At 50.1% G+C, this 27850-nt stretch overlaps 1 protein-coding gene across 2 annotated transcripts in view; it reads left to right on the top strand.

Annotated features, from left to right (window-relative positions):
• The first annotated feature begins 3286 nt into the window (after positions 1 to 3286).
• LOC117027043 (G-protein coupled receptor 157) overlaps positions 3287 to 27850 on the top strand; it is a 48518-nt gene continuing 23954 nt past the window's right edge. Inside the window, exons 1-4 of one of the 2 annotated variants that reach the window (XM_033114474.1) lie at positions 3287 to 3819; positions 15028 to 15241; positions 18207 to 18401; positions 18827 to 19099. In XM_033114474.1, coding sequence (XP_032970365.1) covers positions 3437 to 3819; positions 15028 to 15241; positions 18207 to 18401; positions 18827 to 19039 — 1005 coding nt within the window. In that variant the 5' untranslated portion in view covers positions 3287 to 3436 and the 3' untranslated portion in view covers positions 19040 to 19099. Of the gene's footprint in view, positions 3820 to 15027; positions 15242 to 18206; positions 18402 to 18826; positions 19100 to 27850 lie in introns of those variants that run through there. The other variant, XM_033114475.1, reaches the window with a different exon arrangement.

The following is a 27850-nucleotide window of genomic DNA, read 5'->3' as shown; positions in this document are numbered from 1 at the left end:
TTATTTTAAAAGTTAGATAAAAAAGATAATCTATGCCTATGATAAACTTTGCCTTTTATGACTCAAATGCAAAATCAAATCTAATGTATACTAAAAACATCAATAAAAGAAATTAAAGATGACCTAAATAAATGGAAAGATCCCGTATACATGGATAAGAAAATTTAATATTAGTAAGATAGCATTCCCTCCCCCCCAATTTACCTACAAATGCAACACAATCCCAACAGACTTTTTTTTGCAGAAATGGAAAAGTTGTTCCTCAAATTGATACAGAATTGCAAGGGGCCCCAAACAGCCAAAACAATACTGAAAAAGAAAAACAAAGTTGGAGGAGTCAGACGTCCCTGTTACAAAATTTACTACAATGCTACAGTAATCAAAACAGTGTGGTACTGGCAAGAAAGAAAACATAGGTGTAAATCTTCATGAGCTAGGATTAGGCAATGGTTTTTTAGATGTGACACCAAACCACAGCAATGAAAGGGAAAAAAGGAGGTAATTTGGACATCATCAAAATAAAAACTTGTGAGCTTCAAAGTACACTATCAAGAAAATGAAAAGACAACCCATCAGAATGGGAGAAATGTGGCGTGCAGTACCTGAATGGGGGAGTGGGAATGAAAAAAGTCACACAAATGATGATGCGGCCGGTATTCAGTGATCCTGAAGCCTCGAGTTTACTTTCCTTTACCAATTTATACCATCTGTGTACGTGCAGCTTAACAATCACGAGTGTGCATTACCTCATTGAGAGTAAATTTTCAACTTTTACATATAAACTACAGAATCACTGAAACTTCCCCAAAGTCATTTTCTCATGACAAAGCCCACCAATTACCCTGATAATCATCAGTAATCTGTGTCCGGAAACTGGCCGTTCCCACCTCATTCCTCAGCAGCTTGTAAGCACCCTCCAGATGCAGGCAGAGACAATGCCTTAGGAGCTAAAACTGAGCCAGTCTGCAAGGCTTCAGAATAACAAGAAATCATGGCTCCCCACAGAGAAAAATTTTGTGAATTATATATCTGATAAGATTCTAGTACCCAGAATATATAAAGAACTCTTACAACTCAATAACAAAAAGACAGACTCAATTGAAAAATAGGCAAGGGAGGTGACAGCCATTCCTATTGGGCATCATGTTGCTCTCAGACCTGTCGTGAAGCCCAAGGTCATCAAAGAGGACCAAGAAGTTCATCCAGCACCAGACTGATGTATCAAAATTAAGCGTAACTGGCGGAAACCCTGAGGCACTGACAATAGGGTGTACAACCGATTCAAGGGCCAGATTGAGAAGTCCAACACTAGTGATGGGAGTAACAAGAAAACAGAGCTCATACTGCCAAGTGGCTTTTGGGAGTTCCTGGTCCACAGAGTCAAGGAGTTTGAAGGGATGCTGATGTGCAGCAAATCATATTGTGCTGAGACTGTCACAATGTTTCCTCAAAGAACCGCAAAGCCATTGTGCGAGGAGCAGCCCAGTTGGCCATCAGTCACCAACCCCAGTGCCAGGCTGCGCAGCCAAGAAAATGAATGTAGACACTTGTGTGCACATTGTATATTTGTATTAATAAAACCATAAAATTCTAAAGGAAAAAAAAAACTAGGGAAGTGTATTGAATGGACATTTCTCCAAAGAGGATATGCAAATGGCCAATAAGCACATGAAAAGATATTCCATGTCATTATTAGAGAAATGCAAATCAAAACCACAATGAGCCACCACTTCACACCCACTCGGATGGCTAGAATCAAAAAGATAGATAATCAAGTGTTAGGAGAATGTGGAGAAATTGAAGCCTTCATACATTGTTGTAGCAATATAAAAAGATGCAGCCACTTTGGAAAAGTCTGGCAGTTCCACACAAGGTTAAACATAGAGTCACCACATGCCCCGGCCAATCCACTCCTAGGAATATACCCAAGAGAATTGAAAACATATGTCCCCACAAAAAAACTTTACATGAATGTTCATAGCAGCATTATTCACAATAGCCAAAAAGTGGGAACAATCCAAACGCCTGACGTATGTATAAACAAACTGACGTATGGATAAACAAAATGTGGCCTATCCATACAAAGGGATACTATTTGGCCATAAAAAGAAATGAAATACTGATCACATGCTATAATGTAGTTGAACCTTGATACTGATACATGCTACAATGTAGTTGAACCTTGAAAACATAAGTGAAAGAGGTCAGTCACAAAAGTTCACCTTTTTATTGTCTGATTCCATCTATGTGAACTGTCCAGAATAGGCAACTCCATAGACACAGAAGGTAGATTAATGGTTGCCAAAAGCTGGGGGGAGGGGAAAATAGGCAGTGAACTAACTGGGCTTCTTTTCAGGGTGATGAAAATGTGTAATTAGCTAATGATGATGGTTACACAAACTTGGGAATATACTAAAAACCACTGAATTGTACACTTAAAAGTGTCAATTTTATGGTATATAAATTACATCTCAATTTTTAAAATATGAAATTATGAAAAACGGAAAAAAACCAATAAATTTGATTTTTTTAAAAAAAATTACACCTAATAGGCTTAATTACAAAAATAGTGTGCTCATTGTACGCATTGTAAACACTCCCTTTCCGAAGTAACCACCACCGCCCTGTGAACACGTCTGTACTGCTGCTTAAGGAATGAGGATCACAAATGTAGAGTTGTTTTTGTTACCAGTGGAAGGAATGCCTCCACCCCCCACCCAACACACACGCACACGAGCTGGATGAAAGAAAGGAAGGTAACATTAGCCCTAAAAATGCAAGTCCTTCGTTCCCCAGGACCAGAGGTCCTAGCCATCTGGCAAGAGTAGGGGTAGTCCTTGGGGGAGGGAAGGGCTCAGCGTCTGGTAGCCTGACACTGACAGGACATGGGGGCCACGGAGGTGGGGCGTAGAAAACAGGTGCACGGCAGTGGTGTGAGGTCTTTTGCGGGGCGCATGGGCGGGGCTCAGGGTCGAGGCGTGTGGCTCAGGAGCCGGGCCTAACAGCGGGGCCCAGAGACGCGTACTGGAGGTCGGGGCCAAGGGGGTGAGGCGCGGAGGGCGCAGGGGCGTGGTGTGAGGTCATGCGCGGGGCGCGTGGGAGGGGCGTGAGGCTCAGGGGCGGTGCTCAGGGGCGGTGCGTAGAGGCGGGGTCCAGAACCGCCGACCGGACGCGGGGGCCCGGGAATGAAGCGTGGAGGGCGCAGGGGCGTGGAGGGCGCAGGGGCGTGGTGTGAGGGCGTGGGCGGGGCATGGAGCCGGGCCCAGGAGCAGGGGCGGGGTGCAGGCTGAGTCTAGCAGTGAGTGTCTGGGACAGTCCGGGGCGCGAGCGTCTGGCGCCTCGGAGCCCAGTTTGGCGGTGGCGGCCGCACTGGCGGCCCGGCCTCTGTCCTCGCGGCGCCCGTGCACTGCAGCCCCGGCCCCCTTCCCGCCCGGCCATGCCGCCGCCGGCGCCGCCCACCGAGCTGGTGCCGTCGGAACGCGCCGTGGTGCTGCTGTCGTGCGTGCTCTCTGCGCTCGGGTCGGGCCTGCTGGTGGCCACGCACGCCCTGTGGCCCGACCTGCGCAGCCGAGCGCGGCGCCTTCTGCTCTTCCTGTCGCTGGCCGACTTTCTCTCGGCCGTGTCCTACTTCTACGGGGTTCTGCAGGACTTCGCGGGCCCCTCGTGGGACTGCGTGCTGCAGGGCGCTGTCTCAACCTTTGCCAACACCAGCTCCTTCTTCTGGACCGTGGCCATCGCTCTCTACCTGTACCTCAGCATCGTTCGCACCGCGCGCGGACCCCGGGCCGGCCACCTGCTCTGGGCCTTCCACATTGTCAGGTGGGTGGCTGCGGCGCTGCTTTACCTCGAGCCCCAGGACCCCCCCACACACACACACACCCCTCGACTGGGCCCTGCCTGCTGCTCCTGTGGCCCTCCCGCCCTTTTGGCGCCCACTTCTTGGTCCGACCCCTGGCTGGGCGCCCAGCGGGCCGATTTCAAGTTTGCCAACGAGGTGGACCTGCCGTGAGCATCACCGCAGAGGGCTCCCCTTTGTGCTCACCCCACCCGGAGTCTGGGCGAGGGGACCCTTCAGCTCAGCCCTTGGAGGGTGGGGGGCCAGAACTCACCCTTAGAGCCCAGCCCTAGGAACTTAGAAGCACTTGGGGAGCTGATGAGGACGCTCTGGGCCCTTCGCCTCCTGCTTCACTGTGTTTTGGCCGTTACTGCTGCACAGGCGGTGGGTGGGGGGTGCGCCTGGTTCCCAGGCTGGGAGATGAGTTAGGTGGCTGTCCCCAGCTGGAGAGCCCGGCAGCTCCCAAGCCATATCACCACCCACACCCCAGGCCACCCCTGAATGCACCCCAGTAGGTGCACTCTACTGGGGTGCATTCAGCCACTCCCAGTGCCCATCCAACCAGTCCTCTGCCAAACGCAGTACCTCAGCTGTACAATTTACAAGACTTTATTTTCTTTGCTCATTACTAGACCTGGGGCCCCTGTGTCTTATTATCTCTGTTCTAGATGATCTTGATTTTCTAGAGTTGAGCAACTCTCTGTGGTAGAGGTCAGAGGCAGAGGCTGATCTGGAAGAGGGCCACCACCTGCCTGGAGTCTGAGAACAGGGAAGACCAAAGCCTTGCCCTGCCCGGGCATTGAATCAAGTAACCCTGATCTATAGAAGAAGGTCGGCCCCTTCCTAATGTAATTTCAAGAGTCAAACATCTAGTGCTGTCCTGTATTGAGCCCAAGGCAGGAATCTTATAGGGCATGTTTCCTCTTCTGCCTCCCCAGATCAGAGCACCAAATACTGCCCTAATTATAGGTCCTCTCTGTTGAAGGCTTGAGTACTTTCCAAAGACTGAGGACAGTCAGCAGTTTGGTAGAGACAGGTCACCTGTGTGTCATAAGCCTGCAGAAGTCACTTGACCTCTTCATAGAGCTGCTGGATGGAAACTAAATGGCCTGCTTCTCAGCTGTTCAAGTCAAATTTGCAGCAAGCCATTCAAATAGTGCCCTGGGCGGTTCAGAGACCCGCAGAAAGTGGAACTACCTTTCCTCCCCTTGCAGCAGCCCACCTGACCTCTGTGTCCATTTTAGAGACCCAGTCCTGGGCAGGCTGGTTGGGTGTGGGCAGCCTGACACCAGAGTTCACGTGTATTTGCAAAGGATCCCAAGAATTTCTTTGCAAGAATCTCTTCTCTGTCCTCCCTCTTTTAAAAAATATTGACTATAATATATTTTTTAAGTGATGAAGATAAACGTGGTACAGCGCCTATAGAGCAGACAACTTTTATAAGAGACCTGAGTTGGGCGTTCTTTCTGCACTTCTGGGGGTGGGAGGTTTCTGTGGCGTTTAAGAAAGGACTCCTAAGAAAGCCTGTGTGTCCCCGCTGGCCATAAAAAAGATGCGAATTGTTCATTTTGTCTGTTGAATGCGATCTACCTGCTTGTTAAAAGAAAGGCAAATACAGTGGTACCTCGGTTTTCGAACGTAATCCACGAGCTCTGAAACATTCGAAAACAGCCGATAGCTAGGCCTCAGGATCTTGCACTCAGGGGAAGCCGTGTGACATATTTGACTTCTGAGTCGTGTTCGAAAACCGAAGCCTTTACTTCCGGTTTACGGCGTTCATAAACCAAAATGTTCGTCAACAGAGATGTTCGAAAACCGAGGTACTACTGTACCTGTGTCCAAGCTAGAAAGGGGCTTTGACAATCCGTTCCCTTTCAGAAGTTAGCACTCACATGTTGCTAGACGAAGAGAATTGGTAAAACCTGTCTAACAGGTCCATTTATTGACCTAGATCCTCCCAGGCTGTATAGCTAATGACCTCACTGAGGACTTCACCATCTTTCTTTGGAGAATCAGTTTATTGTTGCTGAAGCACCCGTTGGTGTGAGACGTCTCATCTTCAGACATAGGTTAGCTGCTCTTCGACTTATTTACCATTTCACACAACTGAAAATCAGTCCACTCCTTCAAACCTTCCAGTCTTGGAAAGTATTTTAAAACATGACAACACAAAAGGTTGGTATCTCTATTCTATAAAGAATTTCTATGAATTGATTTAAAAAAAAAAAACTGACAAATATCCTGATATGTGGAAAAAGGCCCATGCAGACAAAATAGTAAAAGCAGTTGGTAAATACTGCGTTTCCCCGAAAATAAGACCTTGCTGGACAATCAGTTCTAATGCGTCTTTTGGAGCTAAAATTAATATAAGACCCAGTCTTATTTTACTATAAGACCGGGTATAATGTAATGTAATATAATGCAATATAATATAATACTGGGTCTTATATTAATTTTTGCTCCTAAAGATGCATTAGAGCTGATTGTCCAGCTAGGTCTTATTTTCGGGGAAACGGTATATATGGGAAAATGTTTAGCCCCATTAATACTCAATACAAGCTATGACATTGAGGTACCATTTTCTCATTAAATTAAAAAAAAAAGTATGAAGGCAGAATAAAAGCGTGATAAATGCTGGGGAAACTGGTGTTTTCCTACATTATTATTGGCAATGTAAATTGGAATAACCCATGTGGAAAGTATTTGGTTCATACCCCTTGACCAGTAATCCTATTTGGAGGGACTGAAGTCTAAGGGGATAATCCAAAATACATGCAAAGCTGTATGTGCAAAGGAGTTTGTGAGGCACTCTTATCACGGTGAGCGTTTGAAAGTAACCTCAGTGTCCACAAAATAGGGCAACAGTGAGTTACAAGCGACAGCCCCACCGGAAATGTTTTGCAGCCATTAAATACTGGCTGTGAACTCCGTATGTCATTTTATTAAAAATGGTCTGATACAGTGTTAAGTGACAAAAGCCATCTATAAAACTGATTGCAGCCATCTGTGTGGAGAGAATCCTGCCCACACAGGCTCCCAGAAAGCGTCTGCTTGTTCCCATCCTGATACCTGACCTGGTTGGTTCCCTTTGCAGAAAGACTTTGTTTTTTCCTCATTGGAGGAGGGCAGCTTAGACTTTATTCTCAGGGAAATTATGTTTGATCATGAGCCGCCTCTGGCTCCTGAGCTCTTGCAGAGTGCTGTCCCATTCTTTAGCCTACTGTCACCAGGAAGGGAATGGCAGGATGATTACCCACCAGTCATAGCTGATGAGACCTGCCCCAGGCCACATAGTGAGAGGCTCAGGGTTAGAACCCCAAGGTCCGTCCTCTTTTTGTGGTTCCATCTTGTGTCTTGGCCTTGACAATAATTTTTAAAATTGAAATATAATTCAACAATATTTTTAACGTTTCATATTTTCGCCATTATTAACATTTTTCCATGTTACCTTTATTTATCCTCTGCAGTTCCTTTTCTCCAGAAACCTTTAAGAGTCAGTTGCAGACCTGATGCCCCTGAATCCTTTATGTGTATTTCCAAAAGACAAGAACAGTCTCTTAAGGAACCACATAGATCTCCCAGAGCAGGCGATGAACAGGGAGCAGTGCTGTTATCTGATTGTGGACTTCTTTGAGATTTGTCAGCCTTGTAATAATGCCCCCAGAGCCGAGGAAATCTTGGCTTATATGTTGACTTAGTCTTCAGTCTCTTTATCCTTCTTCAGCCTGGGACAGTTCCTCCAGCTTTCTTGGTGTTTCATGATGTTGACATTTTTGGAAGAGTACAGGCCGTTATTTTGCAGCCTGTCCCTCTGCTTGGGTGTCTGGCGCTTCCTCATGAGTGGATCCAAATTCTGCACTGTTGGCAGGAATCTCACGGAAGCGTGTTCTTCTCTTTGCTTCCTCCCCAGTGACTTTGATTTGTTCCATTACTGGTGATGTTAAGTTTGCTCGCTTGGCTGAGGTGTTGTCTGCCAGTTCTCCACTGCAGTTAACTGTTTTTCCTTTTGTAATTAATACATATCTTGTTGAGATAAACAAGATATCCTGCCAAGGCTGTAGTATCTGTTGGGTCTGACAGTGTTCTGAAGTGAATTTCCTGGTAGTGGTTGCCTTGTAAGGTTGTGTGAGAATATTCAGTGTTCAGGGGGAAACCTGTGTTAAGAAGTCGCTTTCTACTGTATCTTAGCTGTTGAGGCAGCAAGATACAGGTGCCCCATGTTTAATGATCATGTGGATATGCATCTGTGCCATCTGCTTCTAGTACTCACCTAAGAAAGTGCTAGAAGCTCAGACCTAGAGCTGCTGTGGGTGGGGTCAGGTCCCTTCCCATAAGATGAGCAGAGTTGGCCTGAAGCCGGGCTTGTACCCCTGCAGAAGGTGGCCTGCCTTTCAAAAGCAGTTGTCAGCTCCCACCCCCTCCCACCCCCCAAGATCAGTGAACCGTCCCCCTACCTGCACACCTCCCGGCCGTCTGCATGCCAGGCCTCAACCTGTGTGTCCTATGAGCCTGGGGGAAGGTCTGTCTGGCTCTGTGTGTGTGAGTGGGTGGGGGGGGGCCCCTCATCTCGCCATGTCAAAAGTAAGGGTCCTGGCCTAGCTGGCCCCCGCGAGCAGTCAGGATTTCTTCTGGCTCCACTGAGATGGCGTGGGTGTGGGCACGATCTCTGGCAGGGGCGGGTCCTGTGCCCCCACATTCTCACCCACCCTCTGGAGTTTGCTTGGGGGTTCTGGGAGAGGAGGGAGTCTGTGGTACCCCAAGTTCACCATAGAACCCACTGCTCTGAGGAGTGGGAAATTCTAATGTGGAGAAAAGGGGAAACGTGGCCCTGAAAGGGAAAGTCCTCTAAACTCTCTGATTGGGAAGTAGCTCACTGTTGTGGGGCCCAGTGACAGGACCCCAAGCAGGCAATGTCTGAATGCGGGATGGACGCAGTGGCTGCATGAACAGCACCCCACCTCAGTCAGTGCTCCCCAAAATGACAGAGTTTGTTACCCCCCCAAAAGTGCAAAGTGTGTTCATGGAAAGCCCGCTGCAGGGGCTGGGAGAGCAGAGACGCTGCCCTTTGACCCTTTCGCCAGGGCAAGGTCAGGCTGGGAGCCAGGTGGGCAGGAAGCATCTCTGAGCACTGCAGGATGGCTCCTCAGTGCCCACCAGAACCAGGGCTGGAGAAGGTGGTGCCAGGGGGTGTGTTTAAAAGTTCCTTTGGCCATCCCTCCCCTCTTGTGCAGCAGAGCTGCAGCGTGACCTCGTGGTAGCCTGGCCAGTGGCTGACTCCCTGAACTTCTCCCACATCCTACCCCTCAGCCCCACACTTACTAAGTGTCCATTGTTCTGGAGAGAAACCTCCAGGCAGCAGTGGGCCTTGTGATTCCTCTCACCAGGCCTGGCTCAGTGCAGCTGGGCTTCCCTCTGGGCGGCCCTGTCCTGTTCCCAAGAGCTTTCTAAATTGGCACATTGTTGCCTGATTGTTTTATTTGCAAAGCATTTCTTTGAGTTATGTTAACATTCAAGGCTTTCCAGGGGCCACTCATCGCACAGACTGGGCACTGCTGTCTGGTCCACGGAATGGGGGAGAAGACCCCTTTGTTTCCTTCCCAGCTAACCCCCCTCTTCCCAAGATCTGTAGTAAGGGTGAGGGTTTGGGGAGAGGAAAACGTGTAGGAACCCACCGGCGGGGGCAAACTATTCAGAAGACTTGAGTCCCTTGCCGACTGACTCTGTCTGCGGTGGGGGGAGGGTATCCCCATTTGTGTGTGAAGTGGAAACGTCTCTCTGTCACTGCAGGTGCCTCCACCCTGACACTGGTGGGAGAGGTTTTAGAAGATCCCAAGGGAAGCCCAGAGCACTGCTATTCTGGGAACAGGAGCCTGCTCGTGGTCATCTGACAAATGCCAGGGACTTGGAGATAGCTTACTCACCACCTGGCTAGTCTGGTGGTGCTTTGAGTTCCTCTTTCCTGGAGGAGATTTGAAAACAGAAAAGAGGCCAGTTCTAAGAAGAGCTAAGTGGACCATACAGATCTGAATGCTTTTGATCAGCTTTCCCCTCCCTGAAGCTTGCTGAGGATTCCCCCCTACCTGCCCCCCAGCTCTGTCAGTCCTGGCGTGTGGGGGTGGGGCGTCTCCCATCCCTTCCTTGACCTCTGGGGGTGGGGTTCCCAGGAGCTGGGATGTGATCCCTGCCCAAGCACGTCTCTCTTCTGCATAGTTTGTAGAAAGCCTCTGTATTAGAATCCTGGACTTCCCTAACAAAGGGCACAGACAAGGCCATGTAGACAACAAAAATCCATCCCCTCACAGTTGTGGAGGCTGGAAGTCTGAGCTCAAGCTGTTGGCAGGGTTGGTTTCCTCTGCGATCTCTCTCCTTCGCTTGTGGGTGGCCATCTACACCCTGTGTCTTCACATGGTGTCTCTCTGTGTCCTAACCTCTTCTTATATGGACATCAGTCAGATTGGATTAGGGCCCACCCTGGTGACCTCATTTTACCTTACTCACCACTTGAAAGACCCTGTCTCCAGCTACAGTCACCTCCGGAGGCACTGGGGGTTAGGACTTCAACAAATGAATTTGGGGGGAACACAACTCAGCTCATGACAGCCTCTGATGGTGGGGGAGGCTGACTCAGATACTGACCCCCGTTTCCAGGCGAACATGAGTGAGAGCTGGGGCCCGGGCACCTCTGGGAGAAGCTGCTGGTGTCCCTCCACGGGGGGATTCTGCTCCGAGTGTGGGCTCCCGGCTCCCTCCATGTAGATGAGCCCAGCCCTGCTTCCCCTCAGCCTCAGAGCCACAGGTTTGGGAGAAGAGGCCTCATCTCTCACCTGCCTTAACTGTGTCCCTCCCCCAGCCCCTTCCGTTACATCCCTGCACTTGGTCCTGGGGCTTTCATCAGTTTTAAGATTGAGCAGGACGCCCTGCCCTTTCTTCTAGCTATCTAGCCCCTTCTCCCCCAGCAGGATCTAGGAGAGAGTCTTCAAACATTTGAGCATAGCTCAAGGCAGAACGCCTCCTTCCATGCCCAGCTCCGGTGCCAACTTCATTCACAACCTCGGGCTTAGAACGTAGGTCACAGGTGTCTGCACGGAGGCAGGACAGTTCACCAGCCGTTCTGAACAGACCACATCTGGACATCAGGGCAGCCTCTCTGACCACACAGGTTCTAAGTCAAAATCAACTAAAGCCCTTGGTCTTTTTCACATATACTGTCGTTAAGCCTTATCTTACTTGTTCTGGTTTTGTTTTTCGTTGGTGACTACTTTTTGTAGAGGCATAAAAAAGTGTTTGATGGTGCATGTCAGCAATTGGAAGTATATGTTGTCCGTACTGGAAGTGCCACCCCACCTGCAGCTCAGGGTGGCCCCCTCGTCAGAGAACAGCTGGGCTTATCTGAGGTAGCTCAAAATACTGGCTTTCTCCTCACTCTGTAGGTGGGGAACCTGGGGTATCTTCAGCTCCCTGTCCTTTGCGTCCTCTTTCCAGTGGTGTCCTGCAGCCGGTTGGTGAGACCCGATTGTTAAATTTTAGGGCATTTTGTGAACTGATTGTGAAATACAACCATTATTAAAAATTAGGTTATGTAAACTTACAATTAAGTAAATTAAAAACAAACGCCATAAAAATACTCAAAACTGATTACGTTCTAATTATTTTACCACATTTAACTCCACGCTGTGCACCTGAGGTTATTTGCGTCCGTTGTCTCTGTGTGATGGAAATCCTACCTGGTGGTGTGTGGGGCTGTGCATCTGCCCCCAACTACGTGGGCCGTGGCTTGAACTTGGCCGTGGTGGGAATATGTACACCGTGGAAATTGGCAAACACTACACATCAGGGCTTCATTTATTGTGTTGTTGCTTGTGGAGAGGAGAGGTCAGCAGACTGTTCCTATAGAGGACCAGATAGTATTTTCAGCTTCACCGGCCACGTGATCCCAGTGGCACCTGCTCGCCTCTGCCATTGTAGCTTGAAAGCAGCCACAGATAAATTATTATTGTAAACAAGTGAATGGGGTGGTGTTGCAATAAAACTTTATTTAAAAAAACAGCCCTTGGGCCCGAATTGGCCCGAGGTGCATAGTTTGCTGAACCCCTGATTTGGACTTAAGAAAGTGATCGAAACTATGTTAATAAGGAACGATTAAACTTAAAAGTGTTACGTGGAGCATTTGAGATCGCGCTTCCCAGCATATGTCATCAGTTTGGATCAATTAAAGTCAAACTTTAATTTTATATATATATATATATATATATATATATATATATATATATATGTATTGCTTGTCTCTGAACTTAAGCAAAGATGGCAGCTATGTTGGGACAGGCAGGAAGTGCGGTATTTCAGGGGGAGGTGGTGAGTAGATGCAGGCTCACAGAGCAGGAAAAAAAAGAAATCCTCTCCCAGGGTTGGAAAAGTATTATCCTACAAAGAAGTTGCTTATGTCACGCACGAACTAGTGAAGTTGGGGCCTTCGTCTTGTCCCTTGTGTCTTCCTTATTTCGCTTTCCTCTCACTTGTTAAGGACAATGAAAATATCACCCAACTTCATGTCATGGAACTGCTTTCATTTGCTAATTGCAGTCCTCGAGTGCCTGCAGGTGCCAGAGTTCTGTGAAAATCAACCAAAGCATTCTGCGAGATTCAAATGGCCGTGTGGAATTTACAATAAGGAGTTTTGTGTATTATTCCCTATAAATTGAGCTGCATATCTTTGATGTCAGTAAAATTTATCTGTGCACATGTGCGTATATTTGTACACTTAGGCCCATTTGTACACACAGGTCCATTTTTCTGGCGAGCCAGTTAAACATTACCAGCACGCCATGGTCCGTATCCATCGCGTGGGTCTGGTTGAGCCTGCTTTGCCGGGTCAGTAGTTCCTCCCACTCCATTCCCATGTGTGCTGATGTTACCTTTTCTTACCACCTCCCACTGAAATACTGCCCCAAACAGCTTCTGGCCCCAACATAGCTGCCACCTGTACTTAAGTTCAAACAGTGACTCTGATTGATCAACCCACATTCTTAACCCTTTCAAAGCCCTCTGCCTCTTTGGTATTCTCTCTGGCTATTTCCCAACACAAACTCAGCTCTGGGCACACCCCCGTAACACAGGGAACACAGCTTTGGTAGTTTTAGGAGAACACACCTGTAATCACAGAATGTGGCCTGTCCCTGGGTGGTCCCCTGGTCTCCCGTAAGGGCTGAGCAAGGGGAAAGAAAGAGCAGAGTGCGGCCGTGAGCAGGGCCTCGTCCCGCCATGCCTCTGCTCCTTCCAGCCTGAATGGGTGTTCCCAGCTGCAGTCCAGCCTCCTTCACCATGACCGTCCCTACACACAGGGCTTTTCCCTTTCCAGAATTCCTTGGAGGAGCCCTGTATACCAAAGCGTAATGAGAAACAGCACATATAATGTCAGGATTGCCCTTTTACCACTTTAAAAACCTTTTGCTTCTTTTTCAATAATGTTCTTGCAATGACATGTAAGGAGTGAATTGGGGAACGCTGTCTCAGTCACTTAGTTCAAAGTTCGTTCTTTCATCCATCCATCCATCCATCCATCCATCCATCCATCCAGCAGGCCCTTGGTTTGCCCCTACCCAATAAGACAGTAGTGAAACAACACGGCCTTCGTCCTCATGGACCTCACAGCTGTGACGTGCTGTCCTAAGATCTCAGGATGGTATGAGTTTTAAAGGGTTGACCCTTTATTACGACAAAACAGTTTGACAATAATATACATTCAGTTACCAGATAAATAACTGCACAGAACAAGTATTTAAAATGGACAAGCTCCTAAGTGTAACATGGTACCTTTCTCATCACGCTTTAACTTTTGGGGGGTTTTGCCGCTTCTGACCTTTGTGACTTCTAGGAGGACTTGTTAAGACTTCCTGCCTCCCCATTGTCGGGAGCGGACACTGAGGGCGCCGGTGACTTCCTGCAGTGACACTGTCCATCCCTGCAGAGGCCAGTGAGGGGAGCCAGGGGCGGGTTGTTCGGAGACTGTCCTGTAGTGCCTAGTCCTGGGGTTCCCAGGCAGGGGAGTTGACTTTGTCCCTTTCATCGCTGTCCCCACCCTGTGTCCTCCACAGCCCTGTGGCATTTGGAGACATTGATGGAAACACAGCACTTCTCCTAGCCTCATTTTGGTAACAGACGTGCAACTGTGATCTCATCATCGTTTTACAACTTTCGGAAAGAGCCGATATTCCTTACACAGAGCTCTCAAAACATAACCGATTTCTGAACTATGTTTACTGATGACCTGTCCTGTTTACATACTGCTTGTCCTCCGGGTGATTGCCCCAGGACCCAGGCCATGTGTCCTATTCCTGGGAGCAGAAAGTGTGCAGGCCTCATGCATTCCTGCTGCCCACACCACAGGCAGTCGTGAGCCCTGACAGCCTGTCCTGTGCATTGGACTTGCGCTAATTAATTTATTTTCACAGCCACCTATTCTGATGCTCTGCTGTGCTCTGCCTTGTTAGCATTCCCACTTTGCAGAGAAAAACACTGAGGCCAAATGGGGGCACATCTGAGACTGGGACCCAGCCTGTTGTGTCCCAGTTTGAGCTCTTAGCCACCCTGCTGTGCCACCCGGTAGCTTCTGTGTGTTCCCCTGACCGATTTAAAATGTTTGGCGAGGAGACTGGTGTAGGGACCAGAGGGAAGGCCTTAGGGACTGGACCCCATCCCTCTGTGTTGCCGTGGGGGTACTAATTAAGCTCTAGAACAGTGAGCCCCGCACTGCCCTGAGAAGGGGCCCCTGCCCTGGGCTTTATGGTTTAGGGGGCCCCCTTTGACCCTTGCTAGGGTACTCCCCCTTCCCATACAGCAAGCAGGCTGCAGGACCTAGGATCTGTCCACCCGAAGCCGACAGTCCCCGTTCTAGATCCTTCTGCAGGTACACGGGACCCTGGAACTCCCTGCCCAGACAACCCCAAGCCACAAGTCTGTGCACCCCTAGCCCGAGACTGGCTGGGGAGGCTGGCTGGCTGGTACTGGGGTTGGCTTGGCAGGGCTTGGGCAAAGCGGGCCTGGATTGGGCTTTGAGGGTTCCTGCCCCTCTTTTCTCCAGAGACACGTTAGAGAGCTTGGTTGTTGTCTGAAGAGCACCCCAGCCCTTTCGCCCTGGCTGGCAGTGCTGGGAGCCCGGGCCTGACCTCCGTGCCCATTTGCTCCTCATTCCTCAGCTGGGGGGTTCCGCTGGCCATTACCGTGGCAGCTGTCAGCCTAAAGAAGATTGGCTACGACGCCTCGGATGTGTCTGTGGGCTGGTGCTGGATCGACCTGGACGCGGAGGACCGCGTGCTGTGGATGCTGCTGACGGGGAAGCTGTGGGAGCTGCTGGCCTACGTCACGCTGCCCGTGCTCTACCTCCTCATCAGGAAGCACATCAACAGGGCGGTAGGTGACCCCACTGGTCCTCGGAGGCCCCCAGCCCAGAGCTGTGTGGCCGCTGCCCAGTGTGGGCTTGCCCCTGGGTCCTGGCATTGGGGTCGGCCACCTTTGGGGACAGAACTAGTGACAGACCAGAGTGACAGAGGGTTTGCTGACTACACAGCCCTGTCAGGAGCGGGTCCCGTGACTCCTCATTTGTGGGTGAGGAAACGGGGAGGGGACATACAGAGGTTAAGGGGCTCCCCAAACTCGCCCAGCAACTGAGGAGGGAGCGCCCAGCCTGTGTGCGGGGCCACAGCCCTCTACTGCCCCCTCCTGGAGAGACCTCCGAGGTGGCGCAACCTTGAGGGGAAGTCGGATGAAAGGTGGACAGTGATAGAGTAAGAACTGAAGTGGGAGGGGAGGCCCTGGAATCTCATCAGTGATACAAATGGCTCAGCTCATTCTCCTTGATGATTAGAAGTAGCTCATAAATGGTAGACTTTTCAGGCGCTCAAGGATTCATCAATCAACAGCTGGGCCAGCTGGCCAGGAGTCTAGGACGCTTCTGAGACAACTTGGGCCGGCCAGAAATTCTAGGAAAGAATGGTTTTTCTCTGACAGTCTGGCCAAGTTGTTCCTTGTTGTTCCTTTTTCTTATCTACTAGTTCTGCAAATGTAGAGTATGGGCTTCCTCCTAAACACGAGCAAACTGCTACCAAAAAAAAAATGAAAGCCTCAAGTTAACCCGTCCGGCGATCTGTCAGCTATTCATTCAGTACGTTTTTACCGAGCACCTACTATGCACAAAAGCGCTGTGGGGCAGTGGGAATTTATAATGAGAACTCAGACATGGGTCCTCCCTCCTCGAGAGAGGCCGAAGTGCAAATAATTATGATAAGAGGAAACGTGACGAGTGGCTGGAACAGTAAGATAGCTTCCCGTGAAACTCTGAATACAGACTTCCAAGCTCATTCTGCAGGGTTGCCAGTGCGGTGCCCAGAGTTTTCAAGGCTGAAATTGTAGCGGAGTGTGCCTCCATCTTTCAGGGCTGAGTGTTGGCTCCGCAGCCATTTCCGAGTTTGCAGGGTGCCCCTCGCAGGCCTGTGACACCTGACCCCCACCTTGCCCTCCCATGTGAGTCAAGACTTCTGGTTCTCTTTTTACTCAGAAACTGGGCTGGTTATCAGCCCTCCCTGCCTGCCCTCTGGCTCAGCCGGAGAGAGGCTGGCAGGGCTCACCAGTTGCTCTGAAATCCTCTGTCTTCTCGGGGCCTTTTAGTTGGTGTCCTGCCTGGGCTGGGGGTGCCTTTCTTACCCCCTCCTCATTTCCACTGCCCTGGGAAAGTTCTGGGCTCCCTGATGAAGGCTGTCAGGGCTCCACCAGGCTCTGGAGCTGCCCTCTTGTGCCTTCTTTCTCCCTTTAGCCAGCAGGAAGCCTGGAGCCACGAGGCTGACCCCTCTGTGTGAGAAGGGGCCCACAACTCTGCAAGTTTCTAGAAAAAGGGAAGAATAGTGGGTGGGGAGGTAAGGCTGTACAAGTTGTTCCCTGCCTCTAGCTAAGAAGGAGAGCTAAAAATAAAGGAGCTGGAACAAGCTTTGCTCTGGAAAGGAGCAGACAGTGGCCCTGGCTGGTGCCCAGCTGCACCCCAACCCTGGTGGCTCAGTTCTGAAAGGGGCTCCTCCTCCGGGGAGGAGGCAGGTGCTCTGAGCAGGTGAGTTGCAGCAGCTCAGGTGTCCAGAGATGCCAAGGTGTTTGGCTCCTCCCCTCACGTGGGCCTTCCATGTCCTCCACTCAGGACCAGGCTCTGAAACGCATTTTTGTTTTGAGCAGTTTTGCCAATCTGGAAGTGGAGCCTCCCCCTTCCTCACTGAAGGGCATTCACAGAGGTGGAGAAGCAAAGCGGGTGCCTGCTCACCTCTTCTTTCTGCCCCAGGTTTGGGCGGAGCCCCTCCTGGGAGCCCCTCCTAGGGGGCAGGGTCTAGGGGGCTGGCATCCTGGAGGGAGAGGGTGATCAATCAGCCTTATAAGCAAGGGAGAATGATGTCTAGGAAGGAGGATGATAAGAGCTGTGAAAGACAGACGCAAGTAAAGAGCTGGCTATGGGGATGGGAGTATATGGGAAACGCCTTTGCAGTTCAGTAGGGTCGTCAGGATGGGCCTTATCCAGAAGGCGACATTGGAATAAAGACTGCAAGAGGGTAAGGGAGTGAGCTATGAAGACGGATGGGGAAGAACATTCCGGATGGAGGCAACAGCTAGTGCAAAGGCCCTGGGGTGGGATGGGCCTGCTATATTTGGGGAATAATAAGGAGGCCTATGTGGCTGGAAACAGTAGGGGTGAGGTCTGAGGTAGCCCAGGGTTGGGGACATTATAAGGAATATATGAAACAGGGAGCCACCAAGAGTTTTGAGTGGAAGACCGGCTTGCTAGGACATAGGTTTTTGAGGGACCTTGATGCTTCTGTGCTGAGGGGGGAGAGGGTTAGGTAGTAAGGGTGATGGAGGTGGACCAGTTAAGAGGCAGTGCAGCTCTCGAGAGAAGCTGCGATCGTGCTTCGGCCATGCCGGTGGCAGTGGCAGAGGACAGAACATCCAGATTCTGGGTCTCTTGAAGGTAGAGCCCACAAGCCTTATCTATGGATGGGATGTGGGCTGTAGCAAAAAGAGAGGAATCAAAGACGACTCCCAAATTTTGGTCTGGGCGACTGGAAAGATGGCGTTCCCATTAGCTGAGATGGGGAAGCACTCAGGAGGCTTGGCGGTGAAGATAAGGCGTCCGTGTTCAGCCATGTTTGCGACATCCCCGTGGAGGTGTGGCGCAGGCAGCGGACCAGGAGACGGGAGCTCAGCAGGTCTGGGCTGGAGACGGGCACCATCGGGTGGAAGGCACTGCACGCCTCCCTGCTTCCTCCTCCAGCGAGACCAGGCCCGTGGGCAGGTGGCGGGCAGCCCATCCCACTCACGTCTGCTCTCGGCTGTCCCCGCATAGCACGAGGCGCTCTCTGAGTACCGGCCCATCCTCTCCGAGGCGCACCGGCTTCAGCAGCACAGCTCCATGGCTGATAAGAAGCTGGTCGTCATCCCGCTCATCTTCATTTGCCTCCGGGTCTGGAGTACCGTGCGATTCGTCCTGACTCTCTGTGGCTCCCCGGCGGTGCGGACGCCAGTGCTGGTCGTTCTGCACGTGCGTAGCTCTGCCCTCCCAGACCCTTGCTGTTCCTGGCGCAGGATCAGTTCTCTCCCCACAGCAGAATGGCACGTCCCACTGCATCAGCCAGCCCGGGGCTGGCAGGGGGCTCGGCTCCACTGTGCCTTCCTTCTGCCCAAGACAGGGAGCCTGTGAGAGAGGGCGGAAGGTCAGTGTGGCTGACCGGGGACGTTGAGGTGCTGTCCAGCGGCCCAGGAGTAGCCCCAGGGGAGTTGACTGGGCTGCAAGTTCAGACCTGCCCAGAGCTCTGCCAGAGGCCCACGTGGCAGAGTCATCGCAGACTAGCCCTCAGGGGTGGAGGACAAGGTTCAGGGGTCCGCAGCACGCCCCAGCCTCCTTGCATGTGTGCTTACGACCCACTGCAGCCCTGGCAATCATGCCTCTTCTCTCCTCCCTGACAGGGTATCGGGAACACATTTCAGGGAGGTGCCAACTGCATCATGTTCGTCTTCTGCACCCGAGTCGTCCGAACCCGGCTCTTCTCTGTCTGCTGCTGCTGCTCTTCCCAGCCTCCTGCTGAGGGCCCGGCCGGCCCTGTCAAGGCTCCTGCACCCTCCAAGGCGGGAGACTCTCAGGGACCCAGATGGACCCCCGAGGAACTTCCCAGCACCTGAGCTCGCTCTTCCCTTCCTAGTCCTGTGTGTGGGTGCTGCCTACCTAGGCCTAGGCCTGGGAGTGGGAGGGGACGTTTGCTGCACTGGCGCCTTCTGCTGTTGAAGCTCTTGACTCTGGTGAGGGAGCAGCTACAAACGTAGCTTCTTCTACGGCTTAGACACGCAGGTGGCACGTCGCCACTCACGCGGCATCCTGCTGCCCTCGGGGTGTCTGTCTGCATGAGGGTTGGCAGTGAGATTCAGGGAAACCAGTGGCAGGTGACCACTGACAGGTGGCCTTGTGACCCAGTGGTCATCAGCCTCGTGACCACACTGCAGTTTACAATCTGAGGGACCCACATCTGTGGGGAAAGCATGAAGAAGTAGGGGTATATACCGCGTACCCATCCTAAACAAAATGTCAGGGGTGTTTCAGAGAGGTGTCCCCCACCTGGGTATCGTGGAACAGATTCCCGGTTTGTCAGGGTGCTGAGATTCCCCAGAAAGCCTGGCTTTTTCCTGGAGAGCTTTGCTGGTCAACAAAAGAGTCAGTTACCCCAACCAGGTTGAAGCTGCCCTCGAGGTTTCCTGGTGACTGTCATGAGCACAGCCCAACACAACTGCTCAGGCCAGCCGGTCTCCTTAGGACCTTCCCAGTTCTCTGTGGGTTGCCTTGGTGTAGATGGATTGAGTTACAAGCACAGGCCAGAGTCCGGATTCCTGCCTCCACCAGTCACTTCAAATCCAGGTCCCCTCCTGCAGTGCAAGGGCTGGAACAAGGACAAGAAGAGGCGACTGCAGGGGCTTCCTGCAGACCCCCGCCAGCGCATGTGTGTTTTGTGAAGACTGAAATGGGGATGAGTTGGGAAGGGGTCTGGCTTATTCACTTCCTGGTTTAGTTTTTATAGGAAAGGTGACCAGAGAGTCTGTGATTGGTCCAAGTACTGATCCCTCCCTGAAGGTGAAGGTTTGGTTTGGGGAAGTGACATGTGTCACAGGGTGATTATTTACATTTAAAAGAAAAAAGGATGTAACATAAGCACTTGTATCTCTATATTCTATAGCTCTCCCACCAACACTTTCCTCTTGTTTCAGAAAACAGTTTCTCTGTGAAGTCACAGAAGCCACTGGCTAAGAATCAGAGTTGTAAATGTCACTGCGGGAGTCCTGGGAGACAGCGTTACCCAATAGGTGCCCCTCCCTTGGGTTCCATGAGAACTCTGCAAAACTGAAGTGATTTTGTGAACCCGTAAAATGGTTCTGGATTAAAACCAAAGCCACGCCATACTGTGGATTCCTGTTTTACTCTTAAAAGCAAAATCTGTAACAGGAAGAGAATCTGAAAGGAATAGTCATCTGTAGAATTAGGTCCAAAATGCTCATTTTTGGTTTCCTTTAAAAAAGTTTTCTTTATGAAAATAAGCAAGAGGTGAACATCCCCATAGGATTCAGAGAAAGCTCTGAGCTGCCCTACAGAAAGCTACTTGTCAGCATGGCAGTCTCCTTACAGAAATGGCCTATATAAGGGGAATTTGGGGTTCCCCTAAAGATGTTACAGCAGATCATGGGTGCATAGCTAGTCAAGACCCTTATGTTAGCTTCTAGAATGGAGCAGAAATTCAGGAAGCTGCTTGCTACAAAAAAGAAAACTAATCACAGCTGAAGTTGAGTATGGGCCCCAGAGGGAAGATGCTAGAATAAGTCTTGCTCAGAAGAGGGCGCAAGAGTCCTTGGCTCAGATGGCCCCCCCTGGGTATGGCCTCTATAGGACAGGCCAGACCCGAGTTTCCCCAGTCAGGAAAGGCCAGCAGAGGGAGTCAGAGGCTCCAGAGAGTGTCTCTGGGTGCCTCGGGTTCCCTCAAGTTCACATTCCACTCTGATGCCTCTGCTGTGCTGTCCGAATGCTTTTGTAAAACCCTCCCAACAGTTATACCCTGGTGTTTACATCTCAGCTTCCTCTGCTGCCCGCCCAGTCTCTGCAGCCAGGTGACTGTTGACAGTGAATGGTGGAGACCAAGTGGGCAGCAGGAGGGGCTCATCCCAGGGCTGGGGCCTGAGGCCAGTAGGCAACCTTGAAATCAGCAACATCACTTCTTTCTGAGATCAATCCAGCTGGGTGGGTGGAGTTCAGAACTGAAGGATGTGTGGGAATGAGGTCACATCCTCAAAGTCCAAGAGGGGCTCTTGGTTCTGATCAGAGCAAGGCAATGGTGTGCTGCTTTTACACTTTCTCCTCCGTCCGTGTCGTTAATGTTTATCCACTTGCAACCCTCAGGTACTGATGTGAAGCCTCAGCCTAACAGGTGCTAGGGTCTCATTTCCGTGTGTCCTCAGCTCAGAGCACTCTCTGAACCTTGGTCTTTTAAACAGGTTTACCAGGTACTTTTTGCCTCTTTGTGCTTCTGAGTTGTTTTTATTTGTTTGTTCATAAAGATTATTATTTGGCCAGGGCTGAGATGCAAACAAAGTTCCTCATATGTCCACGACAAGGAAAAATATTTTTACAAACTTCCTGTCCAGGCGTAATAACATAACGTGAGGTTTTTCACACGTGCAGAATTGTAACGAAAACCCTGACCATGTAGGTTGAGGCCAAAGCCCTGCTATTTTAAATGAAATAAAATAATTATTTTTCTTTTGCGTGTTTGGTAAACTGATTGCCCGTGATGTGAGGAGGTGTGCTCTGGGGGTCTCTCCAGAGCCTTCTCTGTGGGCAGATGCCATCAAGTAGGTGGCCGGCCCATTCATTGGCATAGCTTCTCCTGAGTTTGCCTGATAGGATCACAGGTGTGTGTGTGTGTGTGTGGGGGGGGGGGTTAGAATACAGATTCCCAGGCCCTGTACCTTATGAGGATCACCAGGTCCAAGTTCCAAGGACCCACGGCTTGGGGCCAACCTCATATGAGTGTGACACTCTGGTACTGAGCCACTGACTCTGTCATCTTTCCTGCGTCATTTTATCACAACACGCCGTGACCCACTGCAGTGGCAGCAACAGGCTCTTTGGTGGTCAGGGACAGCTGGGACGAGGGCTCTTCTCTGAGGGAGCAGCCTTCCAAAATGAGCCATTGGGCCAGCTGCCTGGTTCCGTGCGTGCCTGCACAGCTCATGCAACCCCGCCTCGAAATCGTTTTTTTTTTTTTTTTTTTTTTTAACTACTGCATCTTGGGAACTTTGCTCCTCCAGTTTATTTGTTCCACTTTCTGGCTTTTGTGAAGTTAAAAATACATTATCAAGAGAAGGAGAGGACAACCGCAGACTAAGAGAAAATACTTGCAAGACACATCAGTGAATCTGCATGAGATGATAGATGTTGATTAAACCTATTACAGCCATGTCACAATATATGTAAATCAAACCATCATGCTGTACATCATAAACTTACACAGGGATAGATGTCAAGTATTTCTCAATAAAATGGGAAAAAGGACACATCTAATAGAGGACCGTCATCCAGAATATCCAATGAACTCTTAACACTCAGCAATAAGAAAACAACTTGAGAAATGGGCCAAAGACCTTAACAGATGCCTCTCCAAAGAAAATACACAGACGGTAAATAAGCATACGACAGGGTGCTCCCATCATGTGTCATCAGGGAAATACAAATTAAAGCAAGGAGATAGCACTGCACACCTGTTAGAACAGCCAAAATCCGGACACTGACACCAATAAACGCGGGTGAGGACCTGGAGCAGCAGGAATCTCGTCATTGCTGGTGGGGACGCACGTGGTGCGGTCATGTGGGAAGACAGCTTGATGGCTTCTTTCAAAACTAAATACACTCCTGTATGCATGTGATCCAGCCATCATGCTCCTTGGTATTTACCCAATGGAGTTGAAAACTTATGTCCAGACAAAAAATCTGCACACAGATGTTCATAGCAATTTTGTTCATAATTGTCAAAACTTGGAAGCAACAAAGATGTCCTCAGTAGGTAATGGATAAATAAACTGGTCCATCCAGACAATGGACTATTATTTAGTACTAAAAGAAATGAGCTACCAACCCATGAAAACATGTGGAGGCACCTTAGATACATATTATTAACTGAAATCAATCTAACAGGCTGCATAATGTATGATTCCAATTATATGACATTCTGGAAAAGGCAAAACTATGGAGACAGTGAAAAGATCAGTAGTTGCCAGGGGCTAGAGGGGAGGGAAGGATGAATAGACAGAGCATGGGATCTTCAGGGCAATGAAACCTCTCTGTGTGATAATACAGTGATGGATTCTTATCAACACAGACTTGTCCAAACCCATGGAATGTCCAGCGCCAAGAGTGAACCCTAGTGTAAACTACGGACTTTGGGTGATAATGGTGTGACAACAGAAAAACCCTGAGATGTTCTAAATTAAATTACAGCAGCCAGAGAGGGAGAGAAAGAGACAAAAGTAGTTAACCAGGTAATATCCGTGGGCCGACTAACACAAGACTGCTCACATTCCTGAATATATGTGGGAGCTTTGAGCCAATCTCCAGGCATCTATTAGTGACCACCAGACTCCACGGCATCCCACACATACATTAACTTTCAAGACTGTTGCCTGCAACCAATCAAAAGTAGTATTCCTTACAGACTGTGCCTATCCTAGAACTGCCCCAGCTTCACCTTTTCCCACCGCCCCTTCCCAGTAGCCAAGGTAAATTCTTTCAGAACAACTTACATCTTTCTTCCCCAAAACATAATGTATAAAAGAGCCCATCAACTCCAGGATGGAAGACATGTTTATTGTTTTCCCTACACGCTGCTGGTGGTTTAGATTGCATGCCCCAGGACCTGGTCCTTTTCTTGCTAGCATATGGGTCAGTAGTAGTAAACCCTTTCTTTTAGAAAAGCTTTCAGTCACTGATTATGTTTCTGGGAGAGGTTGAAATTACAATTAGGTTAGTTTTAAGTTTACAGCAAAATTGAGGGGAAGGTACAGTTTTCCCATATACCCCTTGCTACCTCACCCAGACGGCCTCCCCCATTATCAACATCCCCCACAAGAATGGGATACTTGTTACTAGGATGAACCTACATTGATACATCTATTAAACAAAAGTTTTCATGGCTGAAAGCCCTTCCAGTCCCTGGATGAGACGCTGCCCAATCCATGAATTGCTTAAGATAGCCAATTAGACTGTCATGCTTACTCTGTTGAATTTTGGGGTATTTCCCCCCCACAGATTAAAGAGTTTTGGGTATAAAATGTCACTTGATGCTTTCTAGTAAAGAGCTGTTGAGTGTGTGGATCTCAAGAAGATTCATTTGATGTCTTCATCAAGCCATATATGGCACACAAGCCGTGGTCCCAGGAAAGAGATGAAGAGAAACAGGTGAACCCAACAACCCTGTTTGTGAATGACGAGGCTCTGGAGAAAATGGGTCAACCATGGTTCTGCCATTTATAATTATATCATTCTGGGTAAATAACTGACCTCTCAGCCTCGGTTTCATCTAAAATGGGGATAATGAAATTGCTATGAAACCAGATACCCCAGTGGCCATGATCCGTTGGCCTTTCTCGTGTTATCTAAGTGACACTGGAGATTCAACTCCCTGCCCCACCCCACAGAGCTAGCTCCACCCTTCTGTTTCCAGTGCCGGGGCCCCAGGCAGTCCATAGTGGCCCTGGGAAGATGGAGGAATCTTAATTCTTGTCAGACCCTCCCTTCCTCTAATCCTTTCTGTAGCTTTTCTTCTCCCTGGCAGACAGCGAATCCCTGGATTTACCTGGGCTCATTGCATCAGGGAGAGCTTCTCAAATACCAGCAGAGAAAACCTCCTTGTAGCCAGCATTTGTCCCCTGCCTGCCTGTCACCCCACCACCCCAGAAGAAGAGCAGAGAGTGAGAGGTGAGTCTGAGGTCAGGTGCTGAGTGCTGCACCCAGATGAGCAGTGAGGAAAGCCCTGGGGACGTGTTCCAGGCCAGGCAGTGAGTCTGCCCTGGCTGGGGACAGATCTGGGAGGCCTCGGGGCTGGGAGTGCAGTGGGGAGTCCCTGACACCACATTCAGGAAAAGCAAAGAGCAATGCTTCTCAGACTTTCAGGAGAGCCGGAACCATCTGGGCTTCTGGTTCTGATTGAGCAGGTCTGGGGTGGAGCCCAGGAGTCTGCATTTCTAACAAGCTCCCAGGTGATGTGGCTGCTGCCGGCCCACAGACTAGTGAGGCCTGGAAGAACTCTGGTTCCAGGGACTTCGAGTGTGGGCTGATGCACATGCAGTTTGTCTTCACGGGGAACTGGAGTGTCTGGGCAGCCTATGAAGCTGCCGGCTTCATAACATGTTTCTCAAAACCCCATGTTGGAATCATAAGGTGAGTTACCTGGTTCTGGAGCATCATGTAGTGCTAGGTTCCACGCGGTGCTGTAGATATTCAGCAACGGCCCGGACTGGACGGGAGGGGCATTGATTTATAGCCTTTGCTGATACCTGTGATGTTCCCACCAAGGCTGATTTCAAACGATTGTAGGGAAAAGTGTGCTCTGGTGGAAAACCACGCATGGCTTCCAGCACACTTCCTGATTCTACATGGGCTGAGGAGGAGGGTCCCAGACAGGCGGGCGGGGCCTTTGCAGACAGTAGGTACAGGGAGCAGAGCACCCACAGGCCCCATGAGCGAGGGGCGCTCAGGAGGAAGACGACGCAGCGGAGCGTGACCCTTGTCAGGAAGGATCTACACGAAGGCCAGAAGACCCCACACCGCTCAGGGGGCAGTGCCCTTCTGAGGAGGCTGCAGGGCCCCAGAGAGCTCCGGGCCTCGGCTCAGAACCTCACTTCTCCCGAGTTGTGCTTTTCTCTACTTTACAGGGAAGGCTTCTAAGTGCCATGTGGTTTGGCTTTTAAAACGTTAAAATCTCCTTCTCCAGAAGGGCTGAGGAGCCCCTGAAGGTTTTCCCACAGAGGAATGACAGGGATATTGTGTCTTAGAAAGGGAAGCAGTTTACATTTTCCCAAATTGGCCATAACAAGCTTTCTCACCCAACGTGCCCCTCTCACAATGTGAGTCTGATATTCCTCCCACTGAGGGGCGGAGTCTATGTCCCCTCCCCTTGGAAGGGGAGAGTTTTTGTGACTGTTTCTATCAACAGAGATCAATGGAACTGATTCTCTGTGACTTCTGAGGCCAAGCCATAAAAGGTGATTCATCTTCTGTCTTCCTTGCTGAACCCTCACGCCTGGAGTCCCAAGCTTCAAGGTGAACAGTTCAACGACCCTAAGGCCACCATGCTGGGAGGAAGACCAACCTAGCCCACACAGAAAAGCCCATGAAGACACCCTGAGACCCTGTGAAGTGAGACCCCTGGCCAGGCCCTAGGTGCTCCAGGCCCCCAGGGTTCCAGCTGTAGCTGTGTGACCGCAACAGCACAAGATCCCAAGCCAGAACCACCCAGCCAGGGACCTTCTGAATCGCTGGCCCAAGAAACCATTGGAGATGATGAAATGATTACTGCTCCTTTAAGTCACTAGGTTTGGGGGTGATTTTGTTAGATGGCAGCAGTAACTGATACTGATGGGTGCCTCTGGTGACTGCAGGGAGACAGTCCGACCCGAGCTGGGGCTGGGGGCGAGAGGGCCTGCAGAGGGGCTTCTTTGCAGCCAGGGCTCTGACTGTAGGATGGAGGGTGTTGGGGGTGGGGAAGGTCAAAGACTTGAACAGGCAGGACAGCAGGACAAGGTTACTTCCTGGAAATGAGAGGCTGTCCCCAAATTCTGAGATGACGCTTCTGGCGGGACCACCTGCTAGAAGGTGATGCCACAGTCTCATCAGCATGCATATGGTCTGCGTGTGCGTTTTAAAGACACTGTTTGTAATTTCAAGGACAAGCAGTAACTCAGAGGGCCATGTATTAGGTCCTCTCTAACATTTCACAATGGGGAAAGTGCTTGCCAAGAATCCTGGTTTACGCAGGATTCTGACATGAGGATTTGGGTCTCAGATCTCCATTCCCAAATCATTATTACTATTTATTACTAATATTTTTTATGTTATAAAATATAAGTATGTTAGCACACTTTACGGAACCTGTCAGAATCTGAAAACAGTGGTTATTCTGGATGTGAGATTACAGATTATTTTATTCCTAGCATATATCTACATTTATGTTTACTGAGCCTACCACTGTATTAGAAGGGGGGTACAAAAGGGTAAAAAAATAAAAATATCCTTGGTCATCATGCAGCTTAGACTCTAGTTGAGGAAATAAAATTTAGTCAAACACACTGATGAATTTAACAAAAGGGCTCTAAAGATGGGGCTGGTTAGTGAAGTCTTCCCTAAAAATGTTAGCTTGAGCTGAGATGGGAAGGAAGAATGAAAAGAGCTTACTCAGTCAAAGGCAGGTGGTGATGGAGTGGTGGAGAGAGCCTTCCGGACAGTACGTGCCAAGGCCCTATGGTAGAAGAGAGTATGATGCCATCAAGAAATTGCAAGGTGGGCTGGCCCGGTGGCTCAGGCGGTTAGAGCTCCATGCTCCTAACTCCGAAGGCTGCCAGTTTGATTCCCACATGGGCCAGTGGGCTCTCAACCACAAGGTTGCCAGTTCAATTCCTCGAGTCCCGCAAGGGATGGTGGACCTCTGATAAGGACAGCCCCCACCTCGGACCAGTGGGCCCATTCCCCAAGACTGAGCCCCCAGGTCCCCAAGAGCCCAAAGGACCCCCTGATCGGCTTAATGGCGGCCTGAGTACCAGAGGCTGCTGTGTCCATATCCCAGGGCTGGGAAGGACCCTATACAGAGGACCTGGTAGGGACAGTCCCCAAACCTTTGGGCCAATTCATGACTGATCGAGGCCCCTGTGGAGCCCCAGGTGCCCGCGGAGCCCACAGGTCTCGGC

This window comes from Rhinolophus ferrumequinum, chromosome 9 (genome assembly GCF_004115265.2).
Source record: "Rhinolophus ferrumequinum isolate MPI-CBG mRhiFer1 chromosome 9, mRhiFer1_v1.p, whole genome shotgun sequence".
NCBI lineage: Eukaryota > Metazoa > Chordata > Mammalia > Chiroptera > Rhinolophidae > Rhinolophus > Rhinolophus ferrumequinum.
The sequence above is the reverse complement of the archived record's forward strand: the minus strand, read 5'-3'. Positions and strand labels throughout refer to the sequence as shown.